A 21555-nucleotide genomic window follows, 5' to 3' on the forward strand; every position below is an offset into this window, starting at 1 on the left:
GTAGGTGTAAATAGACTGCAGAGTCCTGGCCTGACGAGGTAGCTCTTCTGTGTTGTGCCATCCGCTTCGCTAGAGGTTGTTTGGTTTCCCCGATGTATAAATCCTGGCAATCCTCCTGGCACTTAACAGCGTACACTATGTTGCTCTGTTTGTGTCGGGGGACCCGATCCTTGGGATGGACCAATTTTTGACGCAGCGTGTTTTGGGGTTTAAAAGCCACAGAGACCCGGTGTTTAGAAAAAATCCGTCTCAACTGCTCTGACTGGGGAAACCTGCAGTCAGCTGAGACTGAAGAAGTCACTTGGATAAGTGACGAAACGTTTCTCCCACAAAATGCTACATCTAGATGAACAGAATCAACTTTTGGAGATTTACTTACCTGGATGATTGAGCATGCATCAAGATGATACAACATGTAAAAATATAAAGATAAGCTCTGGTGGACTTGGTTCTATGATAGGTCTTAAAGGGTTAACTAAAGTCTTAATCGGATTAGATTGTGTTTTTCAAAGTGATTAATGATGAGAAAGTAAAATAAATGTACATGTGTAGATTCATTCCAAACGGTTCTCATGTTTCTCATGCGTAACATACAGACGGGTTGGGTGGCCAAAAGCATAACATACCAACGATTTGTCACATGGCGTCGTATGTTACATTTTGGGATGATTATGTGTTGGAAGTGATGATATCTATAGTGAAGTGAAGCAGTGATCCGTATAGTAGTGGTGGGAGGATTGATCCAAGCATCGATTATATCAATACCAAGTCGGTATCGGATCAACACTAGCCTGGTGAGATTGATTCTTTACTTTAACTTCTGCCTTTGTTTGTACTTTTTGCAAAAAACGAAACAGCTAGGCTAGGTTGCCGGACTCACCACTCCTGTGTCAGCGCAGAGCAGGCACACTTTCCCCCACACCATTTGTTTAGATGTTGCGCTGTCACATGACGTGTCTTAGACGCTTTGGGGGCTGTTAAGTTCTTTACATATATTTATATATTTACCAGTTGTTTTTGTTGTTGAGAATTTTAATTGTAAATTTTGTATTATAGTTCCTCAACAGTACTTGTTTTAATTTGTTCACTGGTTTGCACACTTTATTGTAAGATTTTAATAAAAAAAATAAATAAACAAAAAAAATAACTAAACCACCACGGCAGACCCGATGGCATTTTCATGCTTCGCATCGTCATTTATTCTTACAATAATCACACAGTTGCTTTAACAGTACATTCAAATGCTGCAGCTCTTCTGCTGCCCGCTATACACATCACCACCAACTACAACACAGAACAGAGCACAAGTTTTAAGCGGGCGAGGCGTGATTGTAGATACCGTGCATGTGAGTCCATCTCACCTGCAGCCGCATCGCAGAACACACCCCGCCACATACCCCCTTCGCCCCCAAGGCCGGGGAGCTATCCAGCCAAACCTACTCCCCACATCACCACCAAAAGCAACAACACAAGCAGAGCACAGGTTTTAAGCCAGTGAGGGGGCGTGATTGTAGATACCGTGCACATGAGTCCATCTCAGCTACTGTGGCATCGCAGACCGGCCACAATAATAAAAAAATATGTAGTATTGCACACCACTACTGTATAGGCAATCTTGTCAGCAGATGTTTCCACGAAGAACAGTTGCTGGACTAAATACTGCTGCGATAACCAGCATCAGGTGTGGCTTTTAAGGGAGAGATGAATGCTCCACCCAGAGGACGACACTGAGGCTACGTACACACGTGCACAGGTATTTTTGAAAATGCCGCTTTTCCTATGTGTTTGGGCCTTTCGTACACACGTAAACAGCGTTTTGGGTCAGCTTGTCAAATTTACATAAATCTTTGATCGCTAGCAGTGTGACTCTGAAGTGTTGTACTGTATGTTTGTATGTTTTCTCTCCAACAAACACAACAATGATGATGAAAGGTTTTGCACCATCAAAGGCACCTGTGGTATTACCCAGAAGACAGAGGAAGATGCTGCCCTTCACACAAAAAGTTGGACTTCTGGACATGCTAAAGGAAGGTAGAAGTTACCGTATTTTTTGGACCATAAGGTGCATTAAGCAAAACAAAACAGTCAGATAAGTCAAACTTTACTCAACTCATTCTTCTTGTTTCCTCTACTTCCGTACCATTGATTCATTAATGTTGAATTCTCTCGCAGCTGCTCTATTCTCATGTTCTGGACCTGAAAACAGGGTATGATCTTTGGTTTCATTCTATAATACTGGACTTATTTTTCTATGAAGGTTTGTACTTTGAGAGTGTTTAAACAAGAGAAAAGTATGAAAATGTTGATGCCTGTCTGAGAAAAGTGTATAAAGTATGTAGTGAGGGGTTTTACAGCCTTAAAACATCTATAATAATTGTAAAAAATAAAGATGGCTACTTCATGGATTTCATCTATCGCAGGTTATTTTTAGAATATAACATCCGCGATAAACGAGGGACCACTGTACTACTAATCCAAAATACAACATGTTTCATTTACCTGAAAAAAAAATACTGACATTTATAATCAGTTACATTCTGCTGCTGATACATAGTTTAGGTTTCTGAATACAGAACTCTAACTGCCTTTTATACTTTTTATGTGAATGACCTGAGTACTTTCTCCCACACTGAAAACACTTTAATGATAAAATTATTTTAACATTAACTATAAAGATGGATTCAGGTCAGATAAATAGCTGTTTGAAACTTTTAAGTGAGAATAGCCCATCTATTCTCTGCATCTCTCAGCTGTTGCTCTTCTTCCTCCTTCTCTTCCTCACACACTGCTGAGTTTGTCCTGATGTATCATCAGGGATGTAAAGCCTCCATCTCATCATCTCTCCTTCAAAGACACCACAGATGATCTGCAGCAGTGGATTTCTCAGTCTGTCTTGACTCTGGACACGTGCAGTTTTCACACATGGAAATTACATGTGTGATAAGATGCAGGATTAGAACACAGGTTTAATCTGAATAAACTACTATTTTTCTGCTCATTTCTCCTCATAACAAACGTCCATTTAGCTCGACACCACCAATAGAAGCAGCTTAGGTAGCAAAATATCAGTACTAACATTATCATTAATGTAAACGATCCTGATGTTTGTGGAGGACCGTAAAAGTGATATTCAGCTGAGCATCATGGCCCTCCACAGCTTTCTGCCAGTGTTTAGACAGCATTCACATCCTGTGTACGTTTTTCAGATTGTTCTATTTGTGGATATTGTGGCATTAATTATCTACAAAATCATAATCTCTCCTTTAGGTAAGCCAATCTTTGAACGGTGTGCATTCTAAAGTGGAGGCTTTTAAAGCAAGTAGAACGTGAGTTATATTTGACGGACTGACAATGAGAAAACAGCTGAACATAATCGGACACATAGGAAGTAGAACATGTGGAAAATAAACAGTGAACATGAATGAACTGAAAACACTGGGTCACAATTCAGGAACCCTGACATTACTCTTTGTCATGCTGTTTGAGCATTCAGCCATTTTTGCAAAAAAAATTATCCACCACCCCACTTCCGCATCAGGTTTGTCAAGTTATTGACTGATTTGTTTATTCTTTTAGCTTTTGCTGCATTTTCTATTTGTTTTCTTTCTTTGTAATCTTTTATCGATTTCTGTTGTGTTTGTGGTGTTTTTATTTGCTGGTGTTTTCTTAAGTTGCACTCCTTATGGCCTCTCAGGGCCACTGTAACTTTTGCTGTTTTTTGTTAAGTGCCATGGTTGGTTTACTTTGCCTTAGGATTATGTGTCCAGAGTCAAGAGAGACTGAGAAATTCATCAAGGCCAGAGGTGCCCAGACACAAGGTTTTTCTACTCTTGATGATACATCAGGACAAATTCAACAGTGTGAGGAAGAGGAGGAGGAAGAAGTGCCAGCTCAGAGATGGATAGAACAGCAGAGGTGAAGACACAAACTGCTCTTTCTTGATGAAGGCTGTTAGAAAAGTTTAAAACAATTAGCAATGGTCAAATAAATAAATTAGCACTGGGCAGTGAAAAGGTATACATTCAAAAAGTTAAAGTGTGTAAGCACTCACAACAAAATATGCCTGAAAATAAATGTCAAGCATATTAACTTCAGTTTTATGTTTCTTCAGTTAAACATGAAATATTTTTGAGTAATATTACTGCTTTATCTATGCGTTTGTTTCATATTGCTGTTTATCTGCTTTATATATTTTGAGATAAGTTCATCTGCATCTGTATCATGTTCTGTTAGGCCCATTCAGCCATTCATGGATCAGATATCTTTTCTATCTGACCTAAGAAAATTATATGTCATGATTTTCTCACCCAATAAAGGGATACAGGTTATTCTTCATTTTATCAGCAGCTTACTCGTTTACAAACAAGAAGGCCCAGAGGTAGCACTGATGGTTGCCAGAATACTTTACAGTATGTAACTTTATTTGTTTTGTTTATGAAATGTATAGTTTTGTTTTTTGAAGAACCTTTTGATGTAATGTGATGTGCATTATGTGTCGAATCATGACTGAATGGCTGAACTGCAGCACAGATATAAATGAGATCTTATCTGCATAAGATGATAACTTTGATTTCTTCTCTATTATAGCACAGTTTTTTAAAAATAACTGCCTTCAGAAAATGCCATCAGAAAAATGCAAAAAGATATTAAAATTTTTATTCAGATAAGCCTTTTCACCAAAAGAGCAAATGACTCTTGCTAGAGATTTAACTAGTGCCCAAGGACCCCAAAGTGCTTTACACAGTCATCCACACACACATTCACACACTGGTGATGGTAAGCTACATTGTAGCCACAGCCACAGCCGCACTGACAGAGGCGAGGCTGCCGGACACTGGCGCCACCGGGCCCTCTGACCACCACCAGCAGGCAACGGGTGAAGTGTCTTGCCCAAGGACACAACGACCGAGACTGTCCAAGCCAGGGCTCTGAACCGGTAACCTTCCGATTACAAGGCGAACTCCCAACTCTTGAGCCACGATCACCCCTGCCGCGATCGCACCTGTTGTACATAGTATTTAAATGTTTAAGGTTTCCTGGTTTGACTCTAAATTTGATTTCTTATGAATAGTTTCTTTCTGTTTCTGTATCTCTGACAGTTGCAAAATTATGTTTTCCTTCTGTTTCTCTGCTTCTGTTTTTATGTTTCTCATTTTATTACATGCTCGCTGTGTGCTAATCAGATGTCTTTCAATGTTTGTTTCCATGTCGTCATATGCTGCTCTTTGCTGTGGTAATTTCTTTTTGCTTTTCATTATTATTTCTTTCAGATCCATGTATCCCTTTGCTCTGCCCTTTTCTGTGTTCTTATCCACTTCCAGAAACTGCTCGCCCAGGTTCTCCACCTCAGATGCAAATGTATTGCTTTGATCTTCGAGTTTATCTTTCACTTCTTTCAGGTCAATCTGTTGTTTCATCAGTATATTAATCAGCTCCCCCACGTCTTTCAGTTCTTCATCTTTCTTCTGTAATTCTTCAGACTTCTTGCTTTCTGCCATTAGCAGCTCTTCTACTTTCTGTCTCTTTCTTTCTGTGTAAATGCATAAATAGTTATTTTGTTGAAATTGGCAGAAAAAAATGTGTCACATAATTTAATTAAAACATTTCTAATATGATTTGAAGGAAGATTATGGACATTAAATAAAGAATATTAGAAATTACCCTTCAACAAAACAGATTTTTTTTTGACATTTCATTGCTATAGATTCTGGGCCATGCATCTAGTTTCAGGGGCTTTTTAAATGAATTCCATCTATCATGATACAGTAAGTACACTGGAAAGGTCATTAATGCTTATTCACATTAAATTGTTAAGAGTTACCAGAGTTAGATACCTTTAGATCTGTTTTGTTTCCATTTCCACACAGAAATAGCTGCTGCAGTTAATATGAAACAAATTGCTAAGATAATGCTGACACGGTCAGCAGGAAAATGTGGAACTGCAACACAATCACCTGAAATGAAAAAGACAAGGGAATTACATTTATACAAAAATCTGTTTCCCCAAAATTCTGGGACTCTATAAATAATGTCTAAAAAATCAAATAAGAGAAAAAACATTTCTTTCATATCTGAGTTAATAAAAATGATGCCAGAAGCAATTGTATAAGTGTATGGAACCAGAGGAGGTTGTTTCCTGTAGATTTGAAATTAAAATATATATTTTTCATATTCTTAACGAACATACGAATTGGGGCAACTGAGACTTAGGAGGGTCGTCTACCAATCACAATGTCGGTTGCTCAATCCCTGGCTACTCCAGTCTACATGTCAAAGTGTCCTTTTTGCCTCCACCCATTAGGAGTGTGAGCGTGTGTGCAAGTGTGAAACAAAGTGCTTTGTTGCATCTTAAAAAAGTGTTTGCATGAAAGTGTGTTTTGGTGAATGAGCCCTGTAGTAAAAGGAGCTCTGAGTGCTGAAATAGACTAGAAAAGTGTTTTTTTCTTGATCCTTTTCACTACAGATTAACAACAATTTTTAATGCAGTGATGGTTTTCCTAGTTTCCTACGTGTATTGCATGTCTTGTTTATTGCCTGATGCATTATATAATTTCTGTATGGTTTTGTTATTTCATGTTAAGTTAAATTTTGGAGAGCCTTGGGCTTACTTAGTAAATTCTTTTTTGTGTTCCCATTCTGTTCATCCAGTCTTGTCTTTGTATGTTTGTCTGCACATTTAGCTATATTTAGTTTTATTTTGGTAACTGCTGTATTCGGTGTGTTGTGTTCTTTTCACATCCCTCTACCTCCATATGTCTGTAGTGTTCAGTCTGTCTCCATCTGTTCAATGTTGTGTCGTGCTAGCTGTGTGTTCCCAGTGTTTCCAGGCCTACCCAGAGCTCTCTTGTTCTGTATTCCCTAACTCACTCTCTGGTTTTGGACTTTATATATTCTCCAGATTTCCCTGCACCTGTTCGAGTTTGATTCCTGCCTTCAGCATTCTGGATTGGGGTCATCCTTGAACTGGTACACATAACATAGAGTGGAAAAAACAAAACAAAACAAAAAACAAAACAAAACAAAAAAACACCCCTTCCATAGGGAGGTATTTTGGTATTTAAAAAAAAACCAAATATGTCCAAACATCCACTGTCAGATGTTCCACTGGGTTCTTTTTAAATTATAGAGATTTTTAAATATTGTTGCTTGTGTCCATTTGGGAACATCTTTTTTCAGTTTTACGATTTGATAATGATCTTTTTAGTGCAATCAATTAACTATAGCATTTTTTAAAAAAAATCAAATTTTGCTTTTGTTTATATTTCTAAAGATTAAATGAAATAAATTTTACCTGAAACATGTATGTGTGTCTCTCTGCTCTGTTTCATATCCCTTTGCTGAACTCTGCATGTGAAGCTGTTTTTGTGTCTCTTCTCCACAGTCACTCTGCTGCTGACAGTATAGAGGTCATCAGGACCTCTGAGGGTCTCTGTAGGTCCAGCAGAGAGGAGGTTTCCCTCACCGTCCAACCACAGCAGCTCAGGCTCTGGATACCAGCCTGCAGACTCACACTGTAACACCACCCTGCTGTTGTTTATGTTGATTCCTGATATTGTTGGTAATGAAAGAGAGCCTGAGGATGCCAAAGAGAAGAATGTGTTCTTAGTACAGTGTTTCTGGTCAATTATATCAGCAATAAAAATGTTTTAATCAGTTTGGATAAAGGTTTATTCCAAGCGTACTGTGCAGAGTTATATGTTCCAACAATAATTTACTTCTGCAAATTGTTTATTTCCAGCTGGAACATAAAGGTTGAACTGTTACTAGAAAATGTCACAGTTCAAGAAACTGCCATGGTGCTATTGCCAGTTTCACACAAAGTCATAGTGTACACAGCTCTATTAGGATGAAGATGGAAAACTAAGATAAATTATTTTCAAAAATATTCAAAACCTGCCTAGGATTAACTTTCTTATTTCCTGCCATATAATACAAAAATCAAACAATACATGCACCATTGTAGTTGGTAAAGGACAAAGTGACTGGTGAGTGATAAAATAATATAAAAAACAGCAAAGACTGGATAAAGTTGTTTACTTAAAACAGCTTTATATTAACTGCAACAGGTTCATGTAACTATACAGCCAAATGCTCCCCACGGCATATGATGAGACATCTTTATAAGGATCACCTTACTGTGTGTTAAAGTTTTTTCTTTAATTTATCATCTATCTGTATCTCACAGTGTGAAGAAAAATGTCAACTTACCAACAAGAAGTTCAATGGTAGATTCTTTGTGCTGTGAGGGAAAAAAGCATCTATATCTGCCATTATCAGAGGGTTTGACTCTAGTGAGTTTCAGTGAAAGGTCTCCCTGCTTCAGTTTCTCAGTGGACAGAGATGTTCTTCCTTTGTAAGATGGGTTTTGATTAACCAGATGGTTTTGGCCCTTGTACCACACATGGACAAATCTGGGATCCAGGTCAGGTCTCCCCCACTCCAGAGTCTCAGAAACAGCATCTGATGGAGGTTCCAGGTGGCATGGTAAGATGACGTCCTCACCAACTAATGCGATTATTGTTTGAGATGGTGTTACTGTCTCAGACTGACCTGAAAAGCACAGGACAAAGTTTGTATCTTACAGTCACATTAATGTTTGTGGATTCTTTGCAGCTGACTCTTGATTGTGTCTTTTTATTTCTATTGTGCTGATGTACATGTGCAAAATCATGAAATATCTTCAAACCTCATTTAACTTTATATTGAGTTTAAAGTATTCAAATTAGTTGAGGAGGTTTGTGTAGAAGTTACCTGTCCGATCTATCAGAAGGAGCAGGATCACAGTGTGGTGAAAATACAAAGAACATAACTGAGGTTTCAAGATGAGCTGACCATACTGGGGAAACATCCTGGTGCTCTGGAAATAGAAAGAAAAGAACCAGTAAGAAGAACATACTTCAAACCTGATTACACAGAGTGAGTTGACCTTAAATATTAAATTACTGCGATATCAAGTTTGTATATTCAGTAGTAAGCATTTTGTCAAATATCAGTTAAAAATTCAGTGAATTATCATAATTTAAATTGTGCATACACTTCCTAGATCCATAGACCATATTATATCAGTAGAGACAGCTCCCCTAAAATACAATCAACAGTCAAATTAGTCAAATGTATTTGTGCTATTCTGGTTACTACTGTAAGTGCGTAAATATAAATAAGTACTGCATTGAAAAGAGTATTAAAACAATAAAAATTAAAATAAGGTCTGTGAGATCACTTGTTTAAAAAAATGTGAATTTGGTAATTACTTCTCTCAAGTCAGCAACAATTTACAACATAAAACAGATCATTCCACATAACTTAGTGATAGGATCGAACGGGAGAGAGTCTAAAAAAAAACAAGCAAACTGCTCAATGTGTGATATTCTGTGCAATATCCTCAGTTGGCAGCAAATGTTGTATCATAAGACCCTTAGTATCCAGTATCTAGCTAATATATTATCATGGTATTGTGCTAACTAAGGCACATAGATGCACAGGTTTTTCTTGTCTTACGGCTCCCCTTTTAATTGCTTTTTTTTGGGTCACAGGTCTAGGCCTTTTATTCTGTTGTTAGTGCCAAATGCAATTCAAAGTCAGCAGGGAAACACTAATTATTTTAATTGCAACATTTCCCAACAGTGTTATTTCCATTCCTATTTGAGGTTTGTGGGAAAATATGTTGCAACCACAGATCTTCCCCTTGGTGCAATCTTTTTTCCCCTTTTCATTTGGTCTTTTTTTCTTGCTGTGTGGGAGTGTGGTGTCTTGTGATAATTATACACTTGATCACAAAGTCCAGCACTGGTGATACATTAACAGCAAAGGGTAAAGGCAGATTAAGACAAGCAAGTAAAAAGAGATCCAAACTGCTTCCCAATTAAGAAAAAAATGGTTCAGAGTGTTGTTTTTACAATAGCTGACAGAAGAAACACAATATATCATTCTATATTTAATGAAAGTTTAGTGAACAAATACTCGAACAACAGTATAAATCAAGAGAACTAGTTTTAAATTTACTTTCATCAAATTAGAACTACAACAAAAGAAGTACAGTTAAAATTAAAATAGAATCATATTTACGTAACTTTATACACTTACCAGTTGTTTCTCTGAGTGAGTTTGCACCTACGTTCAAAATGCTGCACAGGATCTTCGGCTGTGCTGAACTTGAAAAGTGGGAGTGTGTACTTTGACCGTCTGTGTGATCTTTGGTACAAGGATCTGCTCCAACTGTCATAAAATCACAGCCTTTGATATACAATTGTATTTTACAGCTCTCTGATTACAGATGATACAGTAGGAGTTAATGGACATCTGACAGTTTACACTAATTCAGAACAAGGAGAAAAATTTCATGAAACTCTTCCTAATGTGAAAACTTGTTTACAAATACACATTTTCCAGTGATGTTAAAACCATCGTTCCTTTTAAGGGCACAATAATAATGCTGTGTGTGGTCATTTAATTTACATGTAAAGTTCATATTGATGAAGTATTGAGTATTGTTTGTTTGTGTGTGACACGTTTACTAATTTAAACCTTTTGTCACGGGCCCTGGGTCTGGGTGACGGACATGTGTGTTTTTGGTGCTGCTGTCTCCTGTTTCAATGTTTGTGTATCTAGGTGGGTGTGCGTGCGTGTGTAAGCCAGGAGCCTGGCCACACCTGCAGAGGAAAATTACTCACACCTGCAGCTGATTAAGCCTTGTCGGAGGAGCTACTTAGGAGTGTGGTGGAGCTGTCTCCGACGCTGGATCATTGTGTGACTACCCATCAGTTTCCCAGCAACTTAGTAAGTGTGAGTCTGCCGCAGTTTTTGGAATTGTATTAACGTCTGCCTGTGTGTGTGTTTCCCAGGAGGAATTGCGGAAACGAGGAGGCAGCGAGCTAATAGTACACAGGGAGCGGAGACACGGAGCACGGATGCGGGAAGAAGACACAAGATGGAGTCGGGAGCGCAAGGGGAAATTTTGTTTGCCTTTTATTTCCTTCACTGTTAATAAAGACATGTTTTCATTGCAAGAGTCTTGCATTTTGGGTCCCACTCAACCACGGTCTGCCACCTCACAGTTTTTTGGCTCCAAATATCATAAAGTCAAAGGCTATCATGTATAATTGCATTTCACAGCTCTGATTACAGATCATACACCAGTGGTTTGTTAACACTTGACATTAATTTACACTTTAGGAAAATAGTGTTTAATTTTGCTTGGACAGATTCATTTGCTTTCGCTGCTGATCATGTTGATTTACCTTTATTTCTGATACTAGTGATGAGAAATTATCAAACAGAGATGAATTGAAAAGAGCGATTTTGAACCTGCTGCAGGAAGCTGATCAGATCAACATACTTTTAAGAATTCAACTGCTGCTTGTTTTGTTGCAGCTTATGTGTGATGGAGCTATGCCATCACGGACTGCTGATAGCGGACATGGACACATGCATGCATCCGGATTCAAGGCATTTCTATCTTCGTTTCTATCTTCGCTAGAGCATGTGGTATTTTATTTAAATGAACAAAAAGTTGAGTCTCTTGCAAACGCTTCTGTCTTGGCAGATGAATTTGGCCTAACTCACAGGAGTGTTTTTTTTTTTTTTTTAAATCTCCAATGCATCAGGACCCTATGGTTTCCCCTGGTGTGGGGAGGACACGGTCAGTTCTCAAGAACATACATGCTCCAATCCGGAAATTTGTATTACATATTGGAAGAGATGGTGGACTGCTGTCAGACCCTGAATAAATTGTGAAACGTGTCTGTGATTACTTGGGTCCAAAACTCGATGTTCCAGAAGAATATGTAGCCTCTCTCAGTGGCACCAGTAAGACGGCAGGACCGCACGGCCTCTTCCCCATAAGAAAAGTCTCCTCCACCACTAGCAGGAGAATGAATAGTGAATATCTTAAGGCTACTGCTTGTACAGATATCATGGCTGGCTCACACAAGCTTATTCTGCAACTGCCACGGGCCATGTGAGTTCACAGCCCCTCCCACCAGAGTTTACTCCCCAGTTGACTGTCGTGAAACAGGCATAAATCAGTGACATTGTAAAACTTGCAATTACTGTAGGGCATGTTCTAACAAAACAACCAATAGATGTAACTGAATGTCACATAATATCAAAAGACTAACTTAACACTGGGTTACAATGACACAGATTTTTAGTTTGCTCCGTTTTTGCATGAAATGGATCTGAGAAGATGTTGAGGGTGATCGTATTTTGAGATGCTATCACCCAATAATAACATAAGTCTTGAATCAGTCTCAGAGAGGATGGCTAGTTGGGGATATGTGTGTGTGTGTGTGTGTGTGTGTGTGTGTATATTTATATTACACAGGACCACAGGTTTATTGTCAGCTCAGAGTAAAATCTAGTCTCCATGTTTCTAACTGTGCCAGTCTGTGGGCATTAATACAACTGTCAGACTGTCAGTTCCATTGACTGCATATTACACACTGATCGGTGATCATTTGTCCTATTATTATCAATCACACTGACTGAAAAATGTTTATCACAGTTGGATCTTGGAGACGATGTAAATATTTGACAGAACATGAGGTGGAAATGACTTTATAAATTTAAACTGGAGTTTAAATTGAAGAAAAGAAGAAAAATCGGGTAAAAATTCGTACTTGTAAGTTGAAATTCACACGCAGCCGGGAAACGTGAGTTTTACACATAGTTTTTTTGCTTTGTATCTGTAAGCAGACCTTACCAAAAAAATATTGTAACACAAATGTTTTTACACACACACACACACACACACAAATTCTAATTTATAGATGCAAAAACATCATATTTTCATATATTTTCATTTGAAGGTTACAAAACTCACAACTACACATTCTGATTAACAAGTACAAAATATTTATGACCACAATTTGAGCCCATACACATGGGAACCTCAAAGAGGCTGCCAGGAAAGCTGTAACAGTGAAATACCTGCAGAGAGTCAGGTAAGACCTGAAGAGTCAGCTGAATAGGAAGAACAAGATCCAGGCAATCAACACACTGTATCTGACCCGTGATCAGGCACCCTGGTGGGATAATAAGCTGGCCAAAGGCAGAGATAAAAGCCACTGACATCAAGACAAGGAAGCTCTTTACCATGCATGGGGTTTCAGTTACACTTTACAGTTTAGAGTAAAACCATACATATTTAATCCCTGTAATGTTCTGGATATTTATAATCTGTATATTTGCATATATTAGAGCTATTTCTTATATTTTGTAACTTTGTTATATATTGTATTATTTAATTTCAGTCTGTTACTGTTCTTATTATCTTGGAGAAGGTGTACACACATAGTTTAATTAAGGCTTAATAAACTATTCTTATTCTAATTCTGATTCACCCCAAATCCATCACCCTGAGTCTGTGCGCTAAACCAAAGAAAGGTGACCGTGCATTAATGAGTGTCAGAACCACCGTCCAGGATGGGACAACAAACATCCATGAGTACATCAGGAAGATGGCCACAACAGATGATGTGCTTAGTGAATACCTCAGGTAGCAGACACCTGAGAAAGAAGGGAAGATGGGGATGAGATGAGCCATCACGGAAGGACAGGCTGGCGGTACGTACCATCAGCAGATACAAGAAGTACTTTTCAAACCTCTCTACATGAGGTTTGAGATTTTTTCTAAATGTTTAAAGTTTCCTGATTTTGCTCTAAATTAAGTGTCTTCTCAATCTCATCTGTCTGTTTCTGTAACTCTGCCAGTTGTTTCTCGACTTCCGGTTTTCTTTGGGTCATTTTATCATGTATGTGCTGTGTTCTAAGCAGACGGTTTTCAATGTTTGTTTGCAGCACTGAATTTGCTGCTTTTTTCTTTAGTAATTTGTTTTTGCTTTCTGTTATTATTTCTTTCAGATCCATGTATCCCTTTGCTCTGTCACTTTCTGTGTTCTTATCCACTGACCGAAGCTTGTTTTCAATATCCTCCACCTCACCATCCACCATATCCCTTTGTTGTTTGAGTTCATTTTTTACTTTCTTCAGTTCGTTTTCCTGTTCAATCAGTATATTAACCAGCTCCTCCAGGTCTTTCAGCTCTTCCTCTTTCCGCTGTAGTTCTTCAGACTTCTTGTTTTCTGCCAACAGCTGCTCTTTCTCTTTCTCCTCAGCTTCATCCTTAGCTTGCCTCCTTTTCTCTGCATAAGTACAGAGTTAGTTATGTAAAAGTTGTCTGATGAAAAGGTGTTACACACACCTTGATTAAGTTGTCAATCAAGGTGATTTTAGTTGTTAAAAACTCGAGTTAGTACAGATTTGGTGACACCTAGCAGATAGACCAATATGATTACCTTTGATTTTGTTTTGTCTCCATATCCACAGAACAATGACTGTTGTACAAGTACAAATGAGAAAAACTGCCAAAATAAGACTGACACGGAGGGCAGAAGAAGGTGGAACTGCAACACAGTCACCTGAAATTAAAAAGACAAGATAATTTAATTCATAATAACTTCCAAAAATGCTCAGACATGCATTCAAATTGTAAATAAAACAGATAATCATTTTATGAGACACTTAGAGCCTATACTTTAAAAGAAATACCACAAAGACAACCTGTTGAAACATGAAGGACCTTCCCTGACAGAGACATCTTCTGGATGGCAGCCGATGTTACTCCAAAACCAGTATGTATCATTATGTACCGACTGGCTGGCTTTCACAGATGTCCAGGCTACCAAGCCCCCACATACATCACTTTACATTACTTTGGACTGTGTGCTGAAAACAGCAGTACAGTTTCCCACTTCTCTTCAATCTATGTTTAATGAGCTCAGATGTTATTTCGATGCAGAAATGAACTGTGTTGACTGAAAATGGTTTTCAGAGTTGTTTCTGACCACAAAAATTATTTTCTCTTCAAAATCATGACAGTGTTTAAGGCACTGCCACCAGATGGTCTGAAGATCACAGCCAGTCAATGTTTCACAGACTGGAAAACTCATCCCTCTTCAGTTCAGAAAGACTCAGCCTCACTGGGTGGTTTTCTTTAATACCAAACATGAATTATGAAGTAACTTCATCAACTGTCAGATGTTGGATTGGTTTGTGTTACATCCACTGACCTTTAGGCCTCTTCCTGCAAGAGAGTTGCTCTCTCCCTCGCTCTCTGTTCCAGGTTTCTACACCTGATTGACACAGCTGAGCAGCATCAAGATCACTTGTGGAGCAGCATAATCCCCCCAGCAGCAAGTGTGTTACTCTCTTTGTCTTTTGGCTACTGAGTCCTGGGAAACATTAGTGCTGTTTTTGCTTTCTTTGATTTGTGCTTTGGAAGCCAATTTTACGGTTTAGTCGTGGTATTTAGAAGTTAGTGGAAGTTTGGTAGGGTCTCTGCCATTTCTTTTTTATGTGAACCTTGAAGTTTTTGTTCATTGTTTTGGCCTTGGAGACCCTGGAGATTAATTTGCTTCCTTTTCCACTCCTACTTAATTTAATCATGTAAAACTGTAAGAATTTAAAAAAACCGCTAAATAAATTTTGACGCACACTTTATTGTTTGTAGTCTGAGCTTATAAACAGCTTGTGCTATTGCCCTTGTATTACACCTCTCATGCCCCATACAGACAAAGTCAGTTTATAACAGTTTGAATTTATCATTATATAAATTATCCAGTATTGTTCTTTCAGTTTAAGAAAATAGAAATGTTTCTTATATCAAATTTTAAATGAATTTAGATTTGCATTTAATTTCTTTGCAAGTCTTAATAATTATGAAAAACTGACTTTATTTAACTATAACATTTAAATATTACACTTCAGATTTTTTTAATCAGTTGTTAATCAGAGGTTGTAACATAACACATCTTAAGACTGAATCAAATTTCAGAAGAAAACATTACCTGAAACATGCATCTGTGTCTCTCTGCTCTGGTTGATATCCCTTTGTTGGACTATACAGTTGACAGTATTTCTGTGTCTCTTCTCCACAGTCACTCTGCTGCTGACAGTATAGAGGTCATCAGGACCTCTGAGGGTCTCTGTAGGTCCAGCAGAGTGGCTGTTTCCATCACTGTCCATCCACAACAGCTCAGGCTCTGGATACCAGCCTGCAGACTTACACTGTAAAGCGACTGCACTCCTGTTTATGTTGACTTCTGCTACTGTAGGTAAGGAAAGTGAACCTGAGGATGGCAAAGATAAGAAGTGTCAATGCATTCACAGAACAGTGTATTTGATTAATGATATCAGCAGTAAAACATGTCTTAATCAGTGCGGAAAAAAGTCCGGTAAAACTTTGACTGCTTTTTTCAGTGCTGACCAATACTTCACTTCCTCTAATTGTAACATACTTGGTAACTCAACCACAACGTGAGAACAGCCATTTGAGGTTCCAATAATTTACTCCTGCCAATAGTTTACCTCCAGCAGGCTTTGTTACTTCAGCTGTTACTGGAGACGAAAACAAAACATGTTCCAGTGTAGTTGATAAAGGGTAGCAATACTGGGGTGTGATAAAAGAAAAATGAGCAAGGAGTTCGGCCACCAAGCACCATCTGAACTCCACTGACGAAGCTAGAGGAATAAACACCTTCAGTTATTACACCAAATAACACATACTGTCATGTGGTGTTTTGATGATGGTTGTGGAGCCCTGTCTAACTCAGTGGTAAAAAAATCTTCCATAGGTGTTCATTTTTGTCTCAGGATAGAAATGTGTAGTCACTGAATAAAGGTGATCACATATAAAACAGCTTTATATTAACAGTGACGCTTCCCTGTAAATGCACAATTGGATTCAAACCCTTGCATTCAAACATTCGTAACAGCATAATAAAGTCACTGGATGTCCTTACTACAGGATAATTATTTGTCATCCATCTGTATCTCACAGTGTAATGAAAAATGTCCACTTACCAACAAGAAGTTCAACGGTAGATTCTTTGGACTCTGAGGGAAAAAAGCATCTGTATCTGCCATTATCAGAGTGTTTGACTCTAGTGAGTTTCAGTGAAAGGTCCCCCTGCTTTAGTTTCTCAGTGGACAGTGATGTCCTTCCTCTGTAAGATGGGTTTTGATTAACTAGATGGTCTTGACCCTCAAACCACACATGGACAAATCTGGGATCCAGGTCAGGTCTTCCCCACTCCAGACTCTTAGAAACAGCGTCTGACGCAGAGTCAAGGTAGCATGGTAAGATGACATCCTCACCAACTACTGTGATTATTGTTTGAGATGATGTTACTGTCTCAGACTGACCTGAAAGGACAGGACAATGTTTGTATCTCACAGTTATGTTTATGTTCTTAGATTATCTGCAGCTTAAGCTTGACTGCTCAGTTTCATTTATATTTTTGTACACCTAACAAATTATAAAATATACACAGCCCTCCAAGAAGGATATATTTTGTGTAAAGTATTTACTTTAGCTGATAACGTTTGTTTAGATGTTACCTGTCCTTATATCTGTCAGAAGGAGTAGGATCACAGTGTGGTGAAAAAACAAAGTGCATAGATGACGTTTCAAAGCGAGCTGACCACATTGGGAATTTATCCTGGAGTTCTGGAAAAAGAATACAAAGTCCCCAAATTTTAATTACTTAAAAGTATATCATGACTTTAAGACAGCAAAAAGCATAAACAAGTAAAAATATCAGCTGAGATCACCAATAACAGGTGAACAAAAAATACTGATCATCTTGTAAAATTTATCCAATGACATGAAACAAAATACCAATTTGAATACTGATGTAAACTATACAATAAAAAATGCTTTTATTGCAAAGCTTATTTTGTTTTCCTTTTTTTCTGCCACAGACCTTCCTTTGGCAATCTGTGTTTTTGATCAGCAAAAACAAATATACCTTAAACTGGATACAAAGGGTAAGTTAGTCATAAAAACAAAACAAAAGACAACTTACCAAGACTGCCATTTTGTGTTAGTTATACGCTTGATCACAAAGTCCAGCACAGCCAACACCAAAAATAAAGGTAGACTAAGACAAGGAAGAACAAAGTGTTTAGATTCTGACATTAAACTACTTCCTGTTTAAGAAAAGAAAGCTTTACTGGTTGGCCGTTATTTTTATGATGGCTAACAGAAGAAAAACTTAAAGTATAGTATTCTATGTATAATGAAAACTTAGCTAACAAATAGAGTTAACACAGTTTATAAAACAAGAAAACCAGTTTGCAATTTATCAAAATAGAACTACAATAAAGAACCACCATTAAAACTAAAATAAAACTGTAATTAAGTAACATCACACACTTACTGGTTGATTTTCTGAGTGAGTTTGAAACCTGCGTTCAACACGCTGCACAGAATCTTCGGCTGTGCTGAACGTGAATAAGGCAAGTGTGTACTTTGACCGCCTGCGTACCATTTAGTGGAAGGATCTGCTCCAACTATCATAAAATCACAGGCTATCGTGTATAATTGTATTTGACAACGGTTGTTCAACAACACATTTACACAGACATGAATATTAACTAACAATTAAATGACGAGTAATGTATAAATGCATAGTAAATGATGAAGAAACACTCGCTGCGTGATGTCTTCAGCTGCATTAAGAGTCATTTGATACAGACCTAACTAGTGGTGCAACGGATCAAAAATCTCACGGTTCGGATCGGATCACGGTTTTAAAGTCACGGATCGGATCAATTTTCGGATCAGCAAAAATAGAAAAAAAAGACAAAAATTCTACTCGCCGTTTACTTATTTAAGTATTTTTTGCCTATTAAAAAACATTCAACTGAAGACTCATTCCACGCACTTATATAAAAACAAATTAAGGTGCAATATGGACATTATGGACCATGCTGGGCAGCCTCTGCATCCTCTGCACACGGCCATAAACAACCAGAGGAGTCTGTTCAGTGACAGGTTGCTTCTCCCAAAGTCAAGGACCAGCAGACTTAAAAAGTCCTTTGTCCCACACACCAACAAACTGTTTAACTCCTCGCTGGAGGGGAAACGGGGACAGAGGGAATGGGGGAACAAGTAGCTGTAGTGCCTTTACACTGTGCAGTAGTTTTTGTTAATATCCAACGGTGTAATAGACTCACAATACTTAAAATGTGCCGTTCCCTTGTATTCTTATTCGTATTTATTCTATTTATCCATTTTGTATATTCTGTATTTGTACATTTCTGCTCACATTCTGCAACTTCTGTCGGTGCTGTGCTACTGGAAACTGAATTTCAGTTTGAACCCACCCGAGGGATAAATAAAGTTTCATCTAATCTAATGTAATCTATAGGGCAGTGCAGGGCTTTGTATCTACCACTCCGCTGTGATATAACGAGCGGTCACGGTCACGTGGCTTTCCGTTGCCCTGGAGCTCCACCCATTTGTAGTTAGAGCAACAGAAGATGCCTGGGACAGTTCAGCCATAACTTTAAACTTCTCCTGCTCATACATGCTTGGAACGATCTTGTCACTGAAGTGGACGCGCAACGAGATATCATAGCGTGGCTCAAGCACGTTCATCACAGTTTAAACCCCTTGTTTTGCACAACAGACGACGCCTCCCGTCTGCAGCTAAACACCACATTAGCTTTTGTAATAGCTTTAGCCCGGTCGGACTGGGCAGCAAAGGGCTGTTTAAATGCCGCAAACTCCTCTGCTCCGCTACTTGGACCGCTAGCGCTGATCATAACTACCGCTTGACAGACTGACCACGCGCACCATACAAATACTTTTTTTTTCTTTTTCGAATCTTCGGATCACGTGCGTACCGAACCGTGGAGTGGGATTGGTTCGGATTTCGGATCAACCGTGATCCGTTGCACCACTAGACCTAACTATATGCTTTAGCAAAAAGAAACATTTAAAGTCTACTCTATATAGTGTCTGTCTCCCTAATCTAAACTGGAACCTCACATGTCTGAATTTACAGTTATTTTTTGATTTTGATATACTGTATTAAAAGACCTGACTTAAAATGAGACAGAAAAGTTCGAGTTAAAGTCATATTTCTTACTGTAACAACCACAAACATGTTTAATGAATCATTTTAACTATAACTTGAAATGCTAAAATAAATTGTGCATTTTAAAAATATATGCACAAGTTTTGCAAAACTCAAAATTACATGCAGCTATTTAGCTAAAAATGCAGCCTATGTGTTTTTTCTATAACCATTTCAAACTATTGCCAGAACAATCAGGTGTTCTGCATCAAATAATATGCCACACAAATTATTTGTGCCACTCCCCAAAAAATTGTGTCCACCATTAGAAAGAGGAGCACACAACAAGCTGATACCTGCACCTGCTGGCCTGACAACAGTTGTATCACTCCTCCTCTTTTCCACCTGATAACAGCGTTTACACTGCAGTCTGTCTTTGGTGGCTTATTGGTAGCAACTGTGACAATTAGCAGTTGCCTCATTGTTCTGACACACAAAACAAAACTAATGACAACACTACACACTAAAAACACAAAACAGTAACTACACACTCCAAATATGCTAAACATTCCAAATCTCTCACATCTCAAAGGAGATCAAAGGAGACAAGGCAGTATCAAGGTTATGGGAGATTGAGAGAAAATATAGGAAAAACTGAGTTTGAAATAGCAAAGCTTGTAGACAGAGTCTAAAACTTTAATTTATTACATTCAACACGCTAAACTTTCAGGATTAAATTAATTGTACTGTTTGGTTAGTGGATACTAACCAACTAACTCACAGGTATGTGATTATATGTGATGACATAGGGTGAGGTCAGTGGATTGTCAGTGTTTTTCTTTTGGGTACAGGAGTCTCAGAAATGATGCTCATATATAAGGATGTCCTTATATAGACACAGTAGTAGTGGGAAAATCTCAGGATTGCAGAAGCTAATATGTATGTAAACACATAATTAGGTAACATAGTTATCAAATGGTGAGCCGTCTGAGGTCTGTCATCATATGTGCTATTTTTTTAAGGTGTAGGACTTATTTGTATCAAACTGTCAATCAAATCCACACCACTGCTATGATTAATAACTGAGATATAGTTTGATGTCTGAATTGCCATCTTAAAGTGGTCGTGTGATTTGGATGTGCACGTGAGTCCATTTGAATCCAGAAATTTTAAGTAAAATCTTTTAAGTTTTACATAGGTCTTGGTATATGATATACTACTAATATTGTTACTGAGTTTTTAATAACCCTAACCCTGTAGCTCAGGTGGCAGAGCAGGTCAGCCACTAATCAGAAAGTCCGTTGGCTGCCTCCTGGCTGCATGCCAAATATCCTTGGGCAAGACACTAACCCCATGTTTGCCTACTGGTGGTGGTCAGAGGGCCCGGTGCTGCCAGTGTCCAGCAGCCTCGCCTCTGTCAGTGTGCCCCAGGGTGGCTGTGGTTACAATGTAGCTTGCCATCACCAGTGTGAATGTGTGTGTGTTTGAATGGGTGGATGACTGAACGTGTAAAGCATGTTGGGGTCATTAGGGACTAAGTAAAGCGCTATACAAATGCAGGCCATTTAATACGATTAGCCCTTGATAATTCTTTTAAATATCCTCAAAGATCTCTTAAATACAATCTGAATATAACAGGATACAAAGAAAAAGACAGAAAAAGATATATTTGCTAATACTTGCGTTCTAAAAA

General features: G+C 38.3%; 2 protein-coding genes across 2 annotated transcripts; both read right to left on the bottom strand.

The window, feature by feature from the left end:
- Positions 1–4865: 4865 nt before the first annotated feature.
- LOC116321527 (butyrophilin subfamily 3 member A2-like) lies at positions 4866–10152 on the bottom strand. Its single transcript, XM_039606072.1, has 6 exons — positions 10084–10152; positions 8752–8857; positions 8209–8550; positions 7292–7573; positions 5835–5954; positions 4866–5530 (listed from the first exon to the last, which is right to left on the bottom strand). The coding sequence occupies exons 2-6, from the start codon at positions 8846–8848 to the stop codon at positions 5019–5021; spliced, it is 1353 nt and encodes a 450-aa protein (XP_039462006.1). The 5' UTR covers positions 8849–8857; positions 10084–10152; the 3' UTR covers positions 4866–5018.
- Positions 10153–12120: 1968 nt separating this feature from the next.
- On the bottom strand, positions 12121–18299 carry LOC120435903 (butyrophilin subfamily 1 member A1-like). The gene is made up of 7 exons (XM_039606068.1): positions 18219–18299; positions 17865–17939; positions 17398–17506; positions 16861–17202; positions 15846–16127; positions 14295–14417; positions 12121–14141 (listed from the first exon to the last, which is right to left on the bottom strand). The coding sequence occupies exons 2-7, from the start codon at positions 17874–17876 to the stop codon at positions 13630–13632; spliced, it is 1380 nt and encodes a 459-aa protein (XP_039462002.1). The 5' UTR covers positions 17877–17939; positions 18219–18299; the 3' UTR covers positions 12121–13629.
- Positions 18300–21555: the final 3256 nt, after the last annotated feature.

This window comes from Oreochromis aureus, linkage group 3 (assembly GCF_013358895.1).
Source record: "Oreochromis aureus strain Israel breed Guangdong linkage group 3, ZZ_aureus, whole genome shotgun sequence".
Classification (NCBI taxonomy): domain Eukaryota; kingdom Metazoa; phylum Chordata; class Actinopteri; order Cichliformes; family Cichlidae; genus Oreochromis; species Oreochromis aureus.

Bases quoted from the DNA above. Each gene is read 5' to 3' on its own strand.
- LOC116321527 (XM_039606072.1), bottom strand. From the start codon at position 8,848: ATGTTTCCCCAGTATGGTCAGCTCATCTTGAAACCTCAGTTATGTTCT. The intron at 8,551-8,751 runs GTAACTTCTACA...TGTGCTTTTCAG, and splicing joins CCTTCTGATAGATCGGACAG to GTCAGTCTGAGACAGTAACA. The intron at 5,531-5,834 runs GTATCTAACTCT...GCATTTACACAG, and splicing joins GAAACAAAACAGATCTAAAG to AAAGAAAGAGACAGAAAGTA.
- LOC120435903 (XM_039606068.1), bottom strand. The intron at 17,203-17,397 runs GTAACATCTAAA...CTGTCCTTTCAG, and splicing joins TCTGACAGATATAAGGACAG to GTCAGTCTGAGACAGTAACA. The intron at 14,142-14,294 runs GTAATCATATTG...GTACTTATGCAG, and splicing joins GAGACAAAACAAAATCAAAG to AGAAAAGGAGGCAAGCTAAG.